Genomic DNA, 15,310 nt, shown 5'->3' with positions numbered 1-15,310 from the left:
AAGAACACGGCCCATGTATTGCTACCTAGTGCAGCTACTGTCCTCTCTCCTTGCACATCAGCATGACAGGGAATTCCCAACCTCCTCCAACCGGCTCCCGTGCCAGATTAGTACCACTGATGAGCTGTGTTATGGTAGCGCCTACAGACCTCAATTAAGATCGGGGCTTCACTGTGCTAGGTGCTGTCCAGACCCACGGGAAGAGCCGATCCCTGCCCAAAGCGTTTACACTCCCAAGGGGCCAGGCAGACCAAGGGTGGAGGAAAGGCAATACTGGTGCTTTATAAAGCAACCTGCTATTTTTCTAGGGAACGATGACAATTACAGAGCAAATTTCTAGAACGGGGGAAGCAGAACCAACACAATGAGTTCTAAAGGCGGCGTGGGTCAAACTCCCCATTTAACACAACCCCCTGGCTGCTTCACCCCAGCCACGCCCCCGAGGTCTGACTGCTCCATGCAATGCACAGCCGGAGTGTGGTACTAGCAGGGACAGCTGGCACCATGGTTCCACAGGGGTTACTTCCACACACACTGCACTGCTTCAGCCATAGTTCATTTGAGACCCATCGGGTATGTCCACACTGCAACTAAACACCCATGCCCGGCCTGTCCCAGCTGACTCAGGCTCCGCCTGCTGGGCTGTTTAAATGCAGTGTAGATGTTCAAGCTTGGGCTGGATCCCAGGCTGTGAGACCCTGCGAGGGGGGAGTGCCCCAGAACCACCACAGTTAAACAGCTCCGTCGCCCCAGCCCTGCAAGCCCTGGTCAGCGGGTGTTCGTTTGCAGTGTCGACAAACCGTTGTTGCCAATGGAATGTTCCCTGCTCCAGAGCCCACTGGAGTCTTATTCAATGGACTTTGCATCTGGCTTAATGGGAGCCTTGGTTAACAATTGCTTTTCCTTTCCGGCGTAGCTGCTGGGATGACCTGGTAGATTAAGAAGGATTTGGTCTGTAATAAAGACAGCAGTCAAATGCCAGGCTGTTTAGCTTTCTAATCCATTCATGGTAAAAAGGCAACACTGGGGGAGATCTTAAATCTGTCCGTAACATTTAGAGCACTTCAAAACAAGGAGAGGGCAGGGCAGCACAGAAATGGCCCCAGGGTCACTGCTACCAGCTGAATGCTTTGGCTTGCAAAGTGTTATTCATTATTATTATTATAGATCCGTGGTTTGTAATAAGGACAGTACATCAAAGCTCCACGGGGCCCCAGGAAGGAAACTCTTCTTGATGAATTGCATTGTTGGTGCCAGAGATTTGAATTCATTCCTAAGGATGGCTGAGGCCTAGGCTGTCGCTTGGAGTAACAAGGCCTCTTACACCTCTGCTTGGCTTCATTACTTCCTGCCCATGGCAAGGGGTGGGGGGAGTGGACAGGGCGTTGGCTCCCCCCTCCACTTGCTGTCCAGAGCAGCTGAGGCAGTATTGCGGGGTGTGGCTAATGATGGAGCACCGCTGCAGGCTGGCAGTGAGTTACTACCTCGCCTGGGATTGAGGGGAAAGCAGGGGAGGAAGTGGGGCCCAAAGGTGTGTTTATGAGGCATGAGACTCAGCAGTGCTACTCCGGGGGAGAAGCAACTTATACACCAACCTTTGCTCAGGCTGTGCCTAAAGTCAGCATCTAACCCAAATGAATACCGGGGCTGTGTTTTCTCCAGTACCTGCCAAAGGGCACCGGCAAGCTGAGGTGGGAACGGCTGTCTTCCTTTGACAAGTGGGGAAACTGAGGCACAGAGCAGTCCGGTGATTGGCCCATGGTCACGTGGCACACGTGTACCAGTGCTGGGACTAGAACCCAGCTCTGCTAACTCCCAGTGCTCTGCCTTAGCCACCAGACAATGACCCAGGACACATACCAGTGACTTTCGTTGTAGGGAAAATACATTCTTTGTCCCCCCAACTACATATTGTTTTAGGAGAAACCTCAGTTCCAGTCAGACTCAGGCAGTGACTGCAACTGCACAGTCTGCAAAAGAAATCCTCCATTTGTCTATATGGCAACCAGCTCATTAAACTAATAAACCACAGCTTAAATTCCAGAGGTCAATGGAAGTGTCGACTTGCCTTCTCCTGAGCTGCCTCGGTACATTCCTGCTCAATCTCTCGGCATACAGAACACATTCAGGTTGGATTAGTATTCATTATCTGTACACAGCACCTACCCAGGAGCAGAGACACACTTGCCTATGGTCACCGAGGAAGCTGGGAACCCAAATCTAGATTTCCAAGATCCCAGGCCAGTGCCTTAATCTATAAAGCCATCCCATCCTCTCTGACCACACCAACATCCATATTATCATTATTTGTATTGCCATAGTGCCTAGAGGCCCCAACCAGGGATCAGGTCCCCTCAGCGCTAGGCGCTGGACAAACAGAACAAAGAGATGGTCCCTGCCCCAAGGAGCTTACAATCTAAGTATGAGCCAGACAACAGGTGGACGCAGAGCGACCGACGGGGGAGCCCGAGGAAACAATAAGATAATACTGATCAGCGTAACAGCATACCTTTTCTAGAGCTGCTATATTCCACTGCCTATTTCTACTGCAGCTTTCATCTGGGGATCTCGCCTGCCTGTGAGCAGAGCTAACCACACAGTTTAGGTATTAATTGTTCTTTGTTTCTGGTGCTGGCAAGAAATTCAGATGTTTTGGCTTCTATGCTGTCAATAATTACAAAACCATTTACGGCCTCATCCAGCATCCACTGAATTCACTGGGGCTAGGTCTACATGGGGGCGGGGGGTGGTTGACCTAAGATATGCACTTCAGCTACGCGAATAGTGTATCTTAGGTCAATTTATCTGGCCATGAGGACAGCGGCGAGTCGACCGCTGCCGCTCTGTCGACTCTGCTTCCGTCTCTTGTGCGTGGTGGCATTCCGGAGTTGACGGCAGAGCGATCGGGGATCGATTTTATCACGTCTACACTAGATGATAAATCGATACATTGATCCCTGATAGATCGAGCATTACCCGCCCATCTTTCTTTCCATTGACTTTAAAGGGCTTTGCAGCAGGTCCTTCATAGCAAATGTCTTTTAGCAGATGGGCCAGGGACCGACCCTCAGCTGATGTAAATGGGCCTAGTTCCCTGGGCTCCCTTGTATCCGACACCCGCTCCACACACTCTGGTAAAATGCCACCGCCAAGACTTCTCTTCCTGCTCTTTGAGGAACTCTCCAAAATCTTGCTCTTAAGGCGGCAGCTGGCAGGGAAGCAAGACCTAGTCAGGTGGCATCGCTTTGAATAAATGTAACTCTGCCTCCAGGGCTCAGCGGGTGGGAACGGCTGACAGGTGCAGAAATCTTTCATGGGAAATCAAACCAAGGAACAGTGCTTTTGCATTTGCATGGTAAACCCAAGATAAATACAAATAAACAAACCTTCTCCCAGTTCGAATTACCTGCATGTGCTTAGCTTTGACTTGAAACAATTATATGCTGAAGGTTTGCAAATCCATTCTCTGCACTGGCATTGGTACTAGCAAACATCCTCCTTGCACTTCATCTCAATAAAATCTTCCCAGGTGTAACATCCTCACTCACTGTCAGGCCCCTTGACACCGCCAGCCTGGGCCAAAGGGGTCTAGTGTAGCTGAAAATCAAGCCCCCATTAATAGTCTGTGGAGATGTATTTAAATCCATGGCACTAGCCTGTGGTGAAACGCATGCTGCTGCAGCTTTGCTAGTCCGGGAGCCCAGCTAGCTAGATTAAAGCAGGCTTGGGTCCATCCACGCAAGCAGCAATCACATGGCCTGATTGCAGCCCAGGCACACCCAGAGAGCAACCTGAAAACTCAGAAACCCTTTCTCAATGGCAAGCCCATCATTTCCTTCCACTGCCACACCACAGAAACAAAACAGCGCTGATCTTTTCGGTGTCTCCCCCCTGCAGAGAAATGACATAAACTGGTTCCCCGTCAGTAGACGACCTTGAAAGGCAACCGTGCGCTGTCATAATCTTGAGACAGGGAATCAGATCAACTAGGTAACTCAGAATGGGAACTGCTACAACACATTGGACCTGATTCTGCAGCCTTTACTCAGGGCGAGTCGCCGTTACTGCTAGTCATTCGACCTGTCCCGCTGGACTCAGTGGGATTATTACAAAAATCTGACTATGAGGGACAAATATTCTGCTGGTGTAAGTGGGCAAAACTCTCTTGAAGTCAATGGACCTGCATCCATTTGCTCCTGCAGATAATCTGGCCCAGCATGAGTAAGGGCTGTAGAAAGGGGAATGCATTGGTACATGCACTGTACAATAAGGGAGCAGTTCTAGCAGTTTACTGTGACTGGTAACAATACACGAGGGCTATTAACAGTAAACGCTGCATTTACACTCATCTGAGACCATATTTGGCTCCAAATGTTAAACCCTTTTGAAGGCCACCTGGATGGTTTTGATGAATACACACACTCAGAATTGTTGGGCAAACCTCTAGCAGTTCAGCTCAAAGAAGCGCCCATGAGACTTCCAGGTGGGTTTTACAGACCCAGGAAGTTCCGAGAGTTTGGACAAGCATCTGTACGTTCGGGTGCTTATTTCAGCTGAACTGTTAGGGGTTTGTCTGGCCTCAGTTCTGTGGGAAGCCAGACTGCTTGAAATAACCACTTACCTGATTGAAATTCCCCATGAAAATGGGACCATATCTGCGTTTGGAAGGAGACGAAAAACCTAATTGTCCTTGAATAGCTTTGCTTTTTCTTGCAAATATCTTGCACACCTCTGTGCTTTATAGCCTTGGAGGGACTGTAAGGATATGATCTAATTAACCACCCCCAACGTGGGCGAGTATTTTCTCCAATCAGACACTCCCAGGAAGCAGCACAATTTCTTTTGGTGCACACAGCTCATTCCCTGAAATGAATCTAAAAACTCAGGGTGTGGGCAAGTCAGACCATTTTAATGGGCTAAAACGGTCCCAGCCTTTACCCAGGACATGTTAGAACGTTAAAGGAGTCTGGCTCGCTACAGAGGAGATGCCAGTTTGAAAAGAGCAGAGAGGTCTGTGGGCTTAGAGACCAAACGTGGCAGGGAAGTCTTTGGAGCACCACAGACCCGAGAAGAAAAAAATGCAGCTTCCCTCCACGAAACCCCTGGCAGCTGTGTTGCCGCTCACCTGAACAGAACAAGTCTCCCAGATGCTGGGGGAGATTCTTTTTTCTTGGGCGAGAGAGGATATTTTATAACCTCCTTTCTTCTTCGCTACTGAAACCGAGTGTGATGAAAGGAACTGTGCACAGCAATGGGATGTCATCTATGCTCTGCTCTTCAGGGATGTGATGCGAGGAGAAGACCCTGAGAATGGAGGAGTTTTGTGTTCCGTTGAAGGGCCCTTTTGCGGTATGTTCATTTCAAGTGGGTTCTCATTGTCCAGGATGCTTTGTTGTTTTCCATTTCCCGTGTTTAGGCATCAAACCCTCTCACTAACACCCAGGCCCCATTTCCTCTTCCTCCCCAACCTAAAGCGACATCTTGATCAATAGAAATCAACCCAGAATCGTGTTTATTATTGAAAATATACAATATTTCTGAACATCACATAAAAAGCCTAGTAGATACATTTGCTCTAGTTCAAAATGCAAGATCAATACTCTTTGTGCAGCACTTCGCACATTCCTCGTGACTCAAATATCATCCCCAGCACCATCGGCGTTGTTAGTTTTTACACAGCTTCCCTTTTATTTTATGATTTTGAAACCCAAGCAATACAGCTGAGCAAATCCTCAGTTGTCCTTTCCTCGCCACCAGGTAAAACAAAGATGTCCGGTGGCTGCTTACACAGTTTCAAAACTATTCGGCTAAGCAGAGATGAAACACAGTACTTTATAGAGAGATCCAGAGATACCGCTGAGTTTGTCCGTTTCAAAACCTCGTATGTGAACAAGGCTGGGCACAAAGCAGGCCAAATAGCTGGCTGTTAAATAGCCCAGTGATTCCCTAACCCAGCAGAGGGAGCAATGGGGAAGATACACACATCCCGATCCCCTCAAACACCTGCCAGATCCCCTTTTGCCTGCTCCCTTGCTCGCTAGGTGAGACTTTTACCAAGCTCAGAGAAGGCGACAGACAGACAATTTACAGAACAAACCTGTTGAAATCATTGGGAGCTGAAGTGTGGAATGAGATGGGCAGTTGGTCAAAACAGCCTCTTTAACCACAATCCTTAAAGAAAAACAAAATCGATCGTTCCTTCCGCTAGGTTGTTTTCCACTTTGTCGTTGGAGGCTGAAAATCTCCGAATGGGGCTACCAGTTTTAAATCCCATTCTTCCTTAAACCTGCTCCCCCCACCAACCCCCCGCACTCCTTTCTTTGTTATATTTTTGGCTGGTTGCCTTCAAGCAGCATCATATATAAATGGACAAATTTCCACCAAGACACAAGGGGGTGTCTCGCTGAAAGAGCACAGTGCCGAGAAAAGGAGGAAAGACAGACAAAAAGGGGGAAGAGGGAAAAACTCTCAAGGTGGCCGGATGTCTGCGTGGTCAAACTGCCGCCGTCTGTTTGATGCTGTGGAAGCTGATTCTCGTCGGGGAGGTGGGGATCGACATAGCCCGGGCTACGCGCACGCGCAGGGCGTGGTGGTCCTGCCAGCGATGCCAGCGTTTCCTCGCAGCCGAGCGGACCTGAGGGGAGAGAGGGAAGGGTGTGAGTATTCGGAAGGAACCCGCTTCTTCTGTTAACGGGGATGCTGCCAACTTGAAATCGAGTCAATTTCAAGAGGGAGTTCCGGGTTCTGCAATGACCCAGGGCCTCCTTTGCTAACGTTGGGGGTTTTACAGTCTAGCTTATGTGCTTCTACAGCCCCCATCACCACAGTACCAGAGCACCTCATAATTAAGGCTCCCATTTTGTCACGGGGATTTTTAGTAGGAGTCACAGACAGGTCACAGGCAATAAAGAAAAATTCACAGACGCCCGTGACTTGTCTGTGACCTTTACTAAAAATATCCATGACAAAATTGGGAGGGAGAAGGCTCTAGCACCCGTCCCTGCTGCTGGGGCTCTGGGATACCCTACCACCCGTGACGGCTGGGCAGTTGCAGGGGCTCCGGCTGGGAGCTCCCAGGGTCCCCCAGCTGCCCATGGCTTGGAGCTCTCGGAGCTCCTGCTGCCTGTTGCACTGGGATTTGCGGGGGGTGAGGGGCCCTGCTGCCCATAGTGGCTCGGAGCTGCGGGGGGGCCCCGCCCGTGGGGATACTCTGCAGCTCCCAGCTGCCACGGTCGGCAGGGGGCTCCGAGCCACCGCGGGCAGCAGGGGACACCACAGCGCCGCCCCGCCGTGGGTTGAAGTCACGGAGGTCTCTGGAACAATCACTGATTCCATGACTTCTGCAACCTGCATGACAAAATAGCAGCCTTACTCATAATCTCTGTTGTATTTATCCCCACAAACCTCTGGTGCGGCAGGGCAGTGACACTGTCCTCCTTGTACTGATGAGGAACTCAGGCCTGGAGGGGGTACGGGGCTCACCCCAGCTCACACACAAAGTCTGACTTTCCTATTTTTTAAACAACTTTTTCCTGTCCGCTGCTGCTGCGTGGGACGTCCACACGTACTACAAGGGCAAGAGACTGACTCTCCGGCTATACAGCAGGCGGGGGGGAGAGAGGGAGAAGGGAGGGGGATTCGCGACCAGAAGTGCTCTGGAGACAGATCTGCCTTCTAAATCCTTTCACTTGTAGTCACCTTTGGTGAAGGGGAAAGATGGCCGTATGGTTACGGCACTGGGCTGGCACTGAAGAGATCTGGGGTGAGTCCTAAGCCGTGCCTCTAAGAGACCTTGCAGCCCACGGGAGGGGGGCGATGGTGGCTTTAAAGCCAATCTTGTGCCCTCTGATCCTTAACTGCCCTGCAGCACCTGAGATAGTTTAGAGAGCCCCAGGGACCTCCCAGGGCGGCTGCCTTAAGGGCTGCAGTGCTACCTGGAAACGCTGTCGCGGTGTGGCCCTTCTCCTGACACGCCCCTCCATCAGCTCGGCCCCGGTGCCCCCCTCCACTAGGGCTCATGAGCGGGTAAGTGGAAGGCTGTTTTTCAGCTGTCTTCCACAGTGCATTAGCCGGGGAATTCTCCTGCAGGCAGGACCAGGGCTGAGAGGGTATGTGTCTACTGCAGTGGAAAACCCGTGGCTGGCTCGTGCCGGCTGGCTCAGGCTCACGGGGCTGTTTCACTGCCATGTAGGCATCCGGGCTCAGGACGGGGCCTGGGCTCTAGGATTCTGTGAGGTGGGAGGGCCCCAGAGCCTGGGCTCCAGCCCGAGCCCGGAAGTCTCCACAGCAATGAAATAGCCCCGCCGCCCAAATCGGCTGGCATGGGCCAACCACGTGTCTAGCTGCTGTGTAGATCTACCCTGAGAGCGTCTTTACGCCACTCCAGCCCTTTTATCAGGTGTAAAGTGGCAACAAGGGTCTGATCCCTGGGTTCGATTCCTGACTTTGCCACATACTTCCTGTGTGACCTTGGGCAATGAGTTAGTGTCTCTGTGCCTCGTCTGTAAAAGGGCTGATAACGCTTCCCTTTCCCCCACCCTTTGTCTGGTCTATTTCGAGTGTAGGCTCTTCATAACAGGGGCTGTCTCTGACTCCGTCTGTGCACCGGCACGATGGGGCCATGGTTTCTTTTGGAGTCATTAGGTGCCGCGCTAATACAAAATCATAATATTTGTATCTAACAAGCGTAGGTAAAACGTCGTCAGACAACAGCGTGAGCTTGAAGTGTCCCTGAAAGCTGCTGCCCACTCCGAAACTTGCACATACTACAAATTGGGTCCGACCCACATGCCCTGTTTTCCTAGTCTAATTTCCATAACCATCATAACAAGAGACTTGAATTATGAAATGGTGATTTTTACCCATATAAAATAGACTATTGCCTCCCTCAGCCTAGGGAGGGGTAGCTCAGTGGTTTGAGCATTGGCCTGCTAAACCCAGGGTTATGAGCTCAATCTTTGAGGGGGCCATTTAGGGAACTGGGGTAAAAATCTGTCTGGGGATTGGTCCTGCTTTGAGCAGGGGGTTGGACTAGATGACCTCCTGAGGTCCCTTCCAACCCTGATATCCTACGGAGTAGGTCTTCTGCAGTTATGTCAGAAGCAGGCCAATAACGGTTAGTTGATTCATTAGGTCTTTTTATTAACCATGTATCGTACAAAAAGAGCCCACTGGCCTATGGGAGCGGCAGAAAGACAGATGCTGACGTGTGCTACAGAGACACAGAGTGGTGAGAAAGTCAAGCCATAACCTGGGGGCTTGGTTATGCCTCTGACGTTGCCTGTAGGCAGCCCATGGTGGTTCAATAGGTGAACACACACAATAATGATATGAGCTTCCCCATCACAGCAGGTTTTTAAGAACAGGTTGGACAAACACCTGCCAGGGATGGTCTAGGTTTCCTTGGCCCTGCCTCACTGCAGGGAGCTGGACTTGATGACCTCTCAAGGTCCCTTCCATTTCTGTGATAACACAAGGATGGCACACAAACGTGCTGTGGGTCATACAGAATCTAAGGGGTAATGGGCTGGTTGGAACTATCCTATACTGAATGTGGGCTTTCCCCTTCCTTCCTTTTGCAGCACATTCGAGACCTCCCTTTGCACATTCCATACACACACACAGACAAAATGTCACCAGATGCTAAGGTTTCATTAGGGAAGAGTTTCCTCCCGGAGTGAAATCCATCCCTGTGCAGGAGGCCAACACGAGGCCTATGTGCCACTTAAGCCCACCCAATCAGTGAATTTCACCCCCCGTAATACAGAAGTACGCTCGAGTGGCTGTACTGGGTAGCCTGGTAATTATCTCACAGACAGCGTGACAGTTCTGACATAACTAATGCATCCCAGGCGCTTGCAGAGCAGCACTCTGGTGGGTCATGGAAATGATGAGTTATTTAATGGCCCCGTATGCTTCTGAGCAATCTGTTTTGTCCAGATACTTACCTGGATAATGAAGCCAGATTAGATATATCAATTGAGCTTCAAGCCAATCAAGTCAAATAGAGTGACCTGGAGATAAAGACGTGAATCTGAACAAGCAGTGGTTTGCATGCATTCACGAGATCGCTCTTTACTTGAGAAGTTTGAGACAGGACAACGGGCAATAACAGCAGTGCCGAGCTGTACAGCTGAAGCTGCCATTACGGGTGTAAATATGCTGCATGTTTAAGGAGATGAGCCGACACACTTGGCAGTGCCACGCTGAATCCAGCGATGCCCAGCATGGGTTAGAGTTACAAGGAAAAGTAGACATGGTGCCACTGAGCATCACCAGGCTTAACTTTTAGGCACCTGGACAATCACTGGGATTCACAACACCTGAGCTCCCTCTCCCATGAATGGAGAGAGACGGGCGCCTCAGAATGGGATTCCTAAAAGCCAACACACTAGGCGAGGAGCTGCCTCAGCTAGCCATTGAGAGATGCCAAGGAGAAGGATACATGATAAGCCCCAATCCTCTCAGAGATAGGTGCCTAAAGCCTGGGCTGCCGGGAGGCGCTTCTCTGAGCTTGGGACTCTCAGCTGCAAACCCTCTCTGGGCATTAGGCACTTATGTCATTGTAGCAGGAGGTGACGATGCCACTGTCCACCTTCTCACTTTCAGTCCAGTGGGTACAGTGGGGAACACCTGGGTCAAGTCGCCCTCTCCACTGGAGGGGAAGCAGGGATGTGAGTTGGGATCTGCCACCTCTCAAAGGGGCACCCTCACCCCTGGGCTACGGGATATCCTGATGTGGGGCTGCCCCAGTTTCTCCTGTTGAAGCTGTTCCACGCTGGATTATTAAAAAAAAGTCACTGGAGCAGGAGGACTGGATGCTGGGCCAGCCAGCTCCCAGGGCAGAGCTCTAACCAGCAGCCTACAGAATTGCTCTCCCTGCTTCATCATTTATACAGCTCTGAAGACTGAGGGCATCGCATATCAGAACACCCCATGGCCCAGTGGCTAGAGCATACACTGGAGAGGGGACAGATCCCTGTTCAGACCTCTTCTCTGCAGGCAATGGTTGGACTTGAACTGGGGTGTCCCACATGCCAGGTGAGTGCTGTAACCATTGGGCTGAAAGTTATAAGGTGGGTGCCAGCATCACCTCTTCCTCTGGCTGTTCGTGTAAGCGCACCCTCTAGGGGCCTGCTCCAGGAGGTGAGGTCTGACCACTTTTATGGGATCAGGTCCCACAGGAGTGTTTGGTGAGGAACAGCTGTCTTCTCTCAGTTTGTGCAGGGTGCTAAGGCTCTGGGTCCAGCCGCCTGGCATGAGGTGGCCGTGCGCATGCTCGGAGACGAAACATAGGCACCTAGGGAACTTTTACTGCAAAAGTCTAGGCGCCATATGAGTTTATTCACCTATGGCGTTTGGGGGGCAGCCAAGGGGGGGCTTTGTGCACCCCAGTGGGGCCTGTTCCTGGGATTTAGGTACTTAACGTGGCAGTTAGGTGCCTCAATCCTATTGTGCATCTAGCCCCATGTGTCTAAAGCCCAAGTGGAAGAGGGTAACTCTAAATTTACCTCTCCTCACTATGCTCAGAACTGAAACTCTGGCAGCGCTCAGCTAAAACCGAACTTTTGTATGGAGGATTTCAGGGAAAAAATAGCTGGGGCGGGTACAGCAGCATGTTAAAAAAACAACAACTAATAAAGTCCATGGTGAGAGGGACAAAAGAAAAATAGCACCGACATTTACAAATAATCTGCTTGACATCTGAATTGATCTCTTTACAACAGATGCTGTGCCTGTCTGTCTAGCATTTCTGGAGTCAATCATCAGCTCCTAGCAACAGCATTAGTATATCAATGACCTGACATTCACAACACTAGCCTATCATAGCACACGGGGAGGCATAAATACACAGACACCAGCATCAATGGCTGAAGCGCACACAAACACCCGGAGAAAGAGAAATTAGCACCTTTGTCTCAATAAGCATCAATCACTTGAGATAACAGAGGTTGTCTGTGCTATTAGATCACAGAGTTCAGTTCTTCAGGCTCCAACTGTTTGGTCAAACTATTTGTTGCAAACAATTTATTCATGTGATTTGACCCTTTCTACCCTTTGCAAATTGCGAACTGATCATGCCCTTCCTGAATTTGTTCATCCCTTGGAATTGTTTGTCAAATACTATTTACCAACACATTTGGGCCTATGGGTTACCATGGGTTTGTTCTTTGTGAGTATTCCACTATTCAGTTTGTAGAATCTGGGCTGTGGGATTGGTCACGGAAGTCACCTGGTTATGGTTTCTGATTCCTGATTGAATGGCCTACCCCAGGCATTCTCAAACCTTTGCATACTATGGAGCACATTTTATTGGAGAGACTCCTGTGGACACCTCCATTCCCACTACCAGCTATGGGGACCATCAAGGAAGTGGAAGAGAGAGGGATAAAAGCCGCAGTACTCTCCCTTGACCATAGTAGTCGGCTAATTTCTTGCAGCCATCAAGTAGAAGTTTGTGCTAAGGAAGAAGTGGAAATAGAAGAGTGTAGCGGCCTTACAGATCTGTTTTGGGAGGACGTTTCATATTTCGTAGGCAGAATGAAAGAAAACTAGATATGTTTGTACCATCCTTGACACGGTGGGGACCCAATCACTTTGGGCCTCTAGGTCCTAGGGCAAAACCCATAAATTAATAAGTAGGTAAAGGGGTGGGAAGGGCCTTGGGTTGAAGACATGAAGCTTGAACATGATCTGGTGGAAAAGAGGGAGCAAATGGATGCATTCAAAGAAGGGGCAGCTTGGTGAGTACAATGGGAAATGATCTTGGCAGCTGCATTTCATATGGATAGAAGGGAGGTGATATAGGGTTGGGTAGATAAGAAAGGAGCAGGCTGCAGTAGTTATGATGGGATGACCACAGTAATGACCATTGTACCTGATTGTATATGGTTCCAGACTGTTCAACGTTGCTTTGCTAGTGGCTAGGTGGATACAGCTTCTAGACTCAGAGTGCCTGGTCTAAAGGCCACTGAAGTAAATGGAAAGGCTCATGCTGATTTCCAATGGGCTTTGGCTCTGGCCAAGAGTTATCACAATGTTTCCATAAAAACAAGCCCAAGCGATGAATTCACTAACAAGTTCCATCTGCCTTCTGCATGGAATGAGCTCTTGCTATGTTCCAGTTCCCAGCATTGTGCTATGAACTGAGATTACTGAATTTGCAACTTGGCTTTTTGGTAACAAATGGATTTGGGGGATGACTCCTGGAGAAGCTGGGTGGAAGTTCCATTAAATTCACCCTGTAATCTAGGGGAGAGGGCAAGGTGTGCGGCACCAAGTCTCTGAATTTTTTCATCATTCTCTCTATGCACCAAAGAGATTCAGAAGAGAGTCTGACAGTTATGCAGGAAGATCCTCTAGGTTAGAATCAAAGCTATTAACTAAATCTTCAGTTAGGCCTGGCCTACACAGGGGGGAGGGGGGAAAATCAATCTAAGTTACGAAACTTCAGCTACATGAATAACGTAGCTGAAGTTGACGTACTTAGATCTACTTACCGCAGTGTCTTCACTGCGGTAGGTCGATGGCTGATGCTCCCCCGTTCACTCTGCCTGCGCTTCTTGCTCCGGTGGAGTACCGGAGTCGACAGGAGAGCACTCGGCGGTTGATTTATCATGTCTTCACTAGATGCGATAAATCGACTCCCGCTGGATCAATCGCTCTGGAGGTAAGTATACACATGTCCTTAGTGTCTCTTTCATCTCCCCGGCACCCAACAGATTGCCACTCCTTTAGTTGCATTGACTGCGGCTGCAGCAGTCTGGGTGTTAGGCGGGCTCTTTTTGCCAGTACACTGTCTGTCCGTTTAAGTCCCTCACCATTGTAACTGAGGACATACAGGAATTAGAAAAACAAGCAGGTCTTTGATTCTGGATTCTTGGTTTATGCTCAAAATATAAAGTTTGGCTTAAAAACCCCATTAAAATTATAATTGAAATAGTCCCCTGCAACATTACAATGTCAAACAATGCACCATCTGCAGTAAATGAAACTCCCTGTCAACTGACCAGTCACGTTCAATTGTTCCAAACCGTGTAAAGGGCAAAAAGTACACTAATTGGGCAAACAAGGAAAAGTGCAATTAGATCTGAAACGTTCACTAGCTCTTGTTGATGAGCATACACCTCCGTGGCTTCCCCAGAATCAGTTGTCCTGGGGGCTCCCCAAGTCTTCTGTTTGGTAGTGCAGATCATTGCTGTTGTGATGAAAGACAATCTCACGTCATCAAAGCCAATGGGTGTGCCAAGCATACTGATTCAGGCTCAACAGCGGGATCAGTTAAGGACATTCATGTAGTAAAGATACATTGCTGCAAATAGTGGCGGTCTACTGCCCAAGGCAACAGCCCACATGATAGGTCAGAGCTAAGTGGACTGTGGCATCATCTCGATGCAAAGGAGCCCCCGATTAGATATTGCCATTGGTTAATAGCCACACATACACCATAAAAGTTGCAAGGGAAGTAACTAAATCTAATAAAAGTCAAAGTGCCAACACGAGTCAGTGCAATTGATTATTTAATCTTATGAAAAGCAGCTTACATGGCCATTTTTTTCATGTCTGCAGATGGTGTGACCCAAGAATTTGATGTCACATCATTCTTTCCTTTTTTCCTAGTATTTTTTTCCAGTTCATCATATTACAATTTAATCATTTTTTCAGGAAACTAGCCTTTTGGCACCAATTTAGCAAATCCAGGTAATGAATGGATGTGAGTTTGCCACTAATCAGACTGGACCGCTGGGGTTTATTTTCTAAGATAACTATAGCGATGTATTTCTATGCATGAAAATCTTCATGAAGACAGTGTGGGTTTTGCACAGTTTTAAGGACACACAGCACACGGTGCAGACATCAGGACAAACCCAGCACCTCTCCACTGGAGCATGGAATGTCCAGCAGACAGCAGGACTGGCCCAGTTCCACACATGGGGGACAAAGGCGCAGGAAGCCTACTCCAGGCACTGGCACCTCCTTTGGGCCATGAAGCTCCATCCACCCTAGTACAGTTTGGAGCTACAGGGTCAAGGGTTGGGGTTCCACTAGTCACAACATCCCTGTCTAGGGGAGAGGCAGGATCTAGGGTATGTCTACACTGTAAATGGAGGTGTGATTGCAGCACAGGTAGCTACACCTGCCTTAGCTTTAGTCTAGCTAGTGTGAGTAACAGTAGTAGTGACTATGTAGTGGCACGGACCCTGAGTATGTATCTAGGGTCCCCAGCGGGTTTGTATTAGGACAGATAAGATGGGATGGTGTGGGCTCACTACTACTCTTACCCACACAGGCTAGATTTAAAGTTGGCCTG

At 49.4% G+C, this 15,310-nt stretch overlaps 1 protein-coding gene across 9 annotated transcripts in view; it reads right to left on the bottom strand.

Moving 5' to 3' along the window:
- Positions 1-4,960: 4,960 nt before the first annotated feature.
- The window catches only part of CRHR2 (corticotropin releasing hormone receptor 2), a 244,887-nt gene continuing 234,537 nt past the window's right edge, over positions 4,961-15,310 (bottom strand). For 3 of the 9 annotated variants that reach the window (XM_039524633.1, XM_039524634.1, XM_039524637.1), the window contains one exon: positions 4,963-6,634. In XM_039524633.1, coding sequence (XP_039380567.1) covers positions 6,494-6,634 — 141 coding nt within the window. In that variant the 3' untranslated portion in view covers positions 4,963-6,493. Of the gene's footprint in view, positions 6,635-9,947; positions 10,014-15,310 lie in introns of all 9 variants that reach the window. The other 6 variants (XM_039524638.1, XM_039524639.1, XM_039524636.1 and 3 more) reach the window with 4 other exon arrangements.

The sequence above is a fragment of the Mauremys reevesii genome, linkage group 2 (assembly GCF_016161935.1).
Source record: "Mauremys reevesii isolate NIE-2019 linkage group 2, ASM1616193v1, whole genome shotgun sequence".
In the NCBI taxonomy this organism is placed as follows: Eukaryota; Metazoa; Chordata; order Testudines; family Geoemydidae; genus Mauremys; species Mauremys reevesii.
The sequence above is the reverse complement of the archived record's forward strand: the minus strand, read 5'-3'. Positions and strand labels throughout refer to the sequence as shown.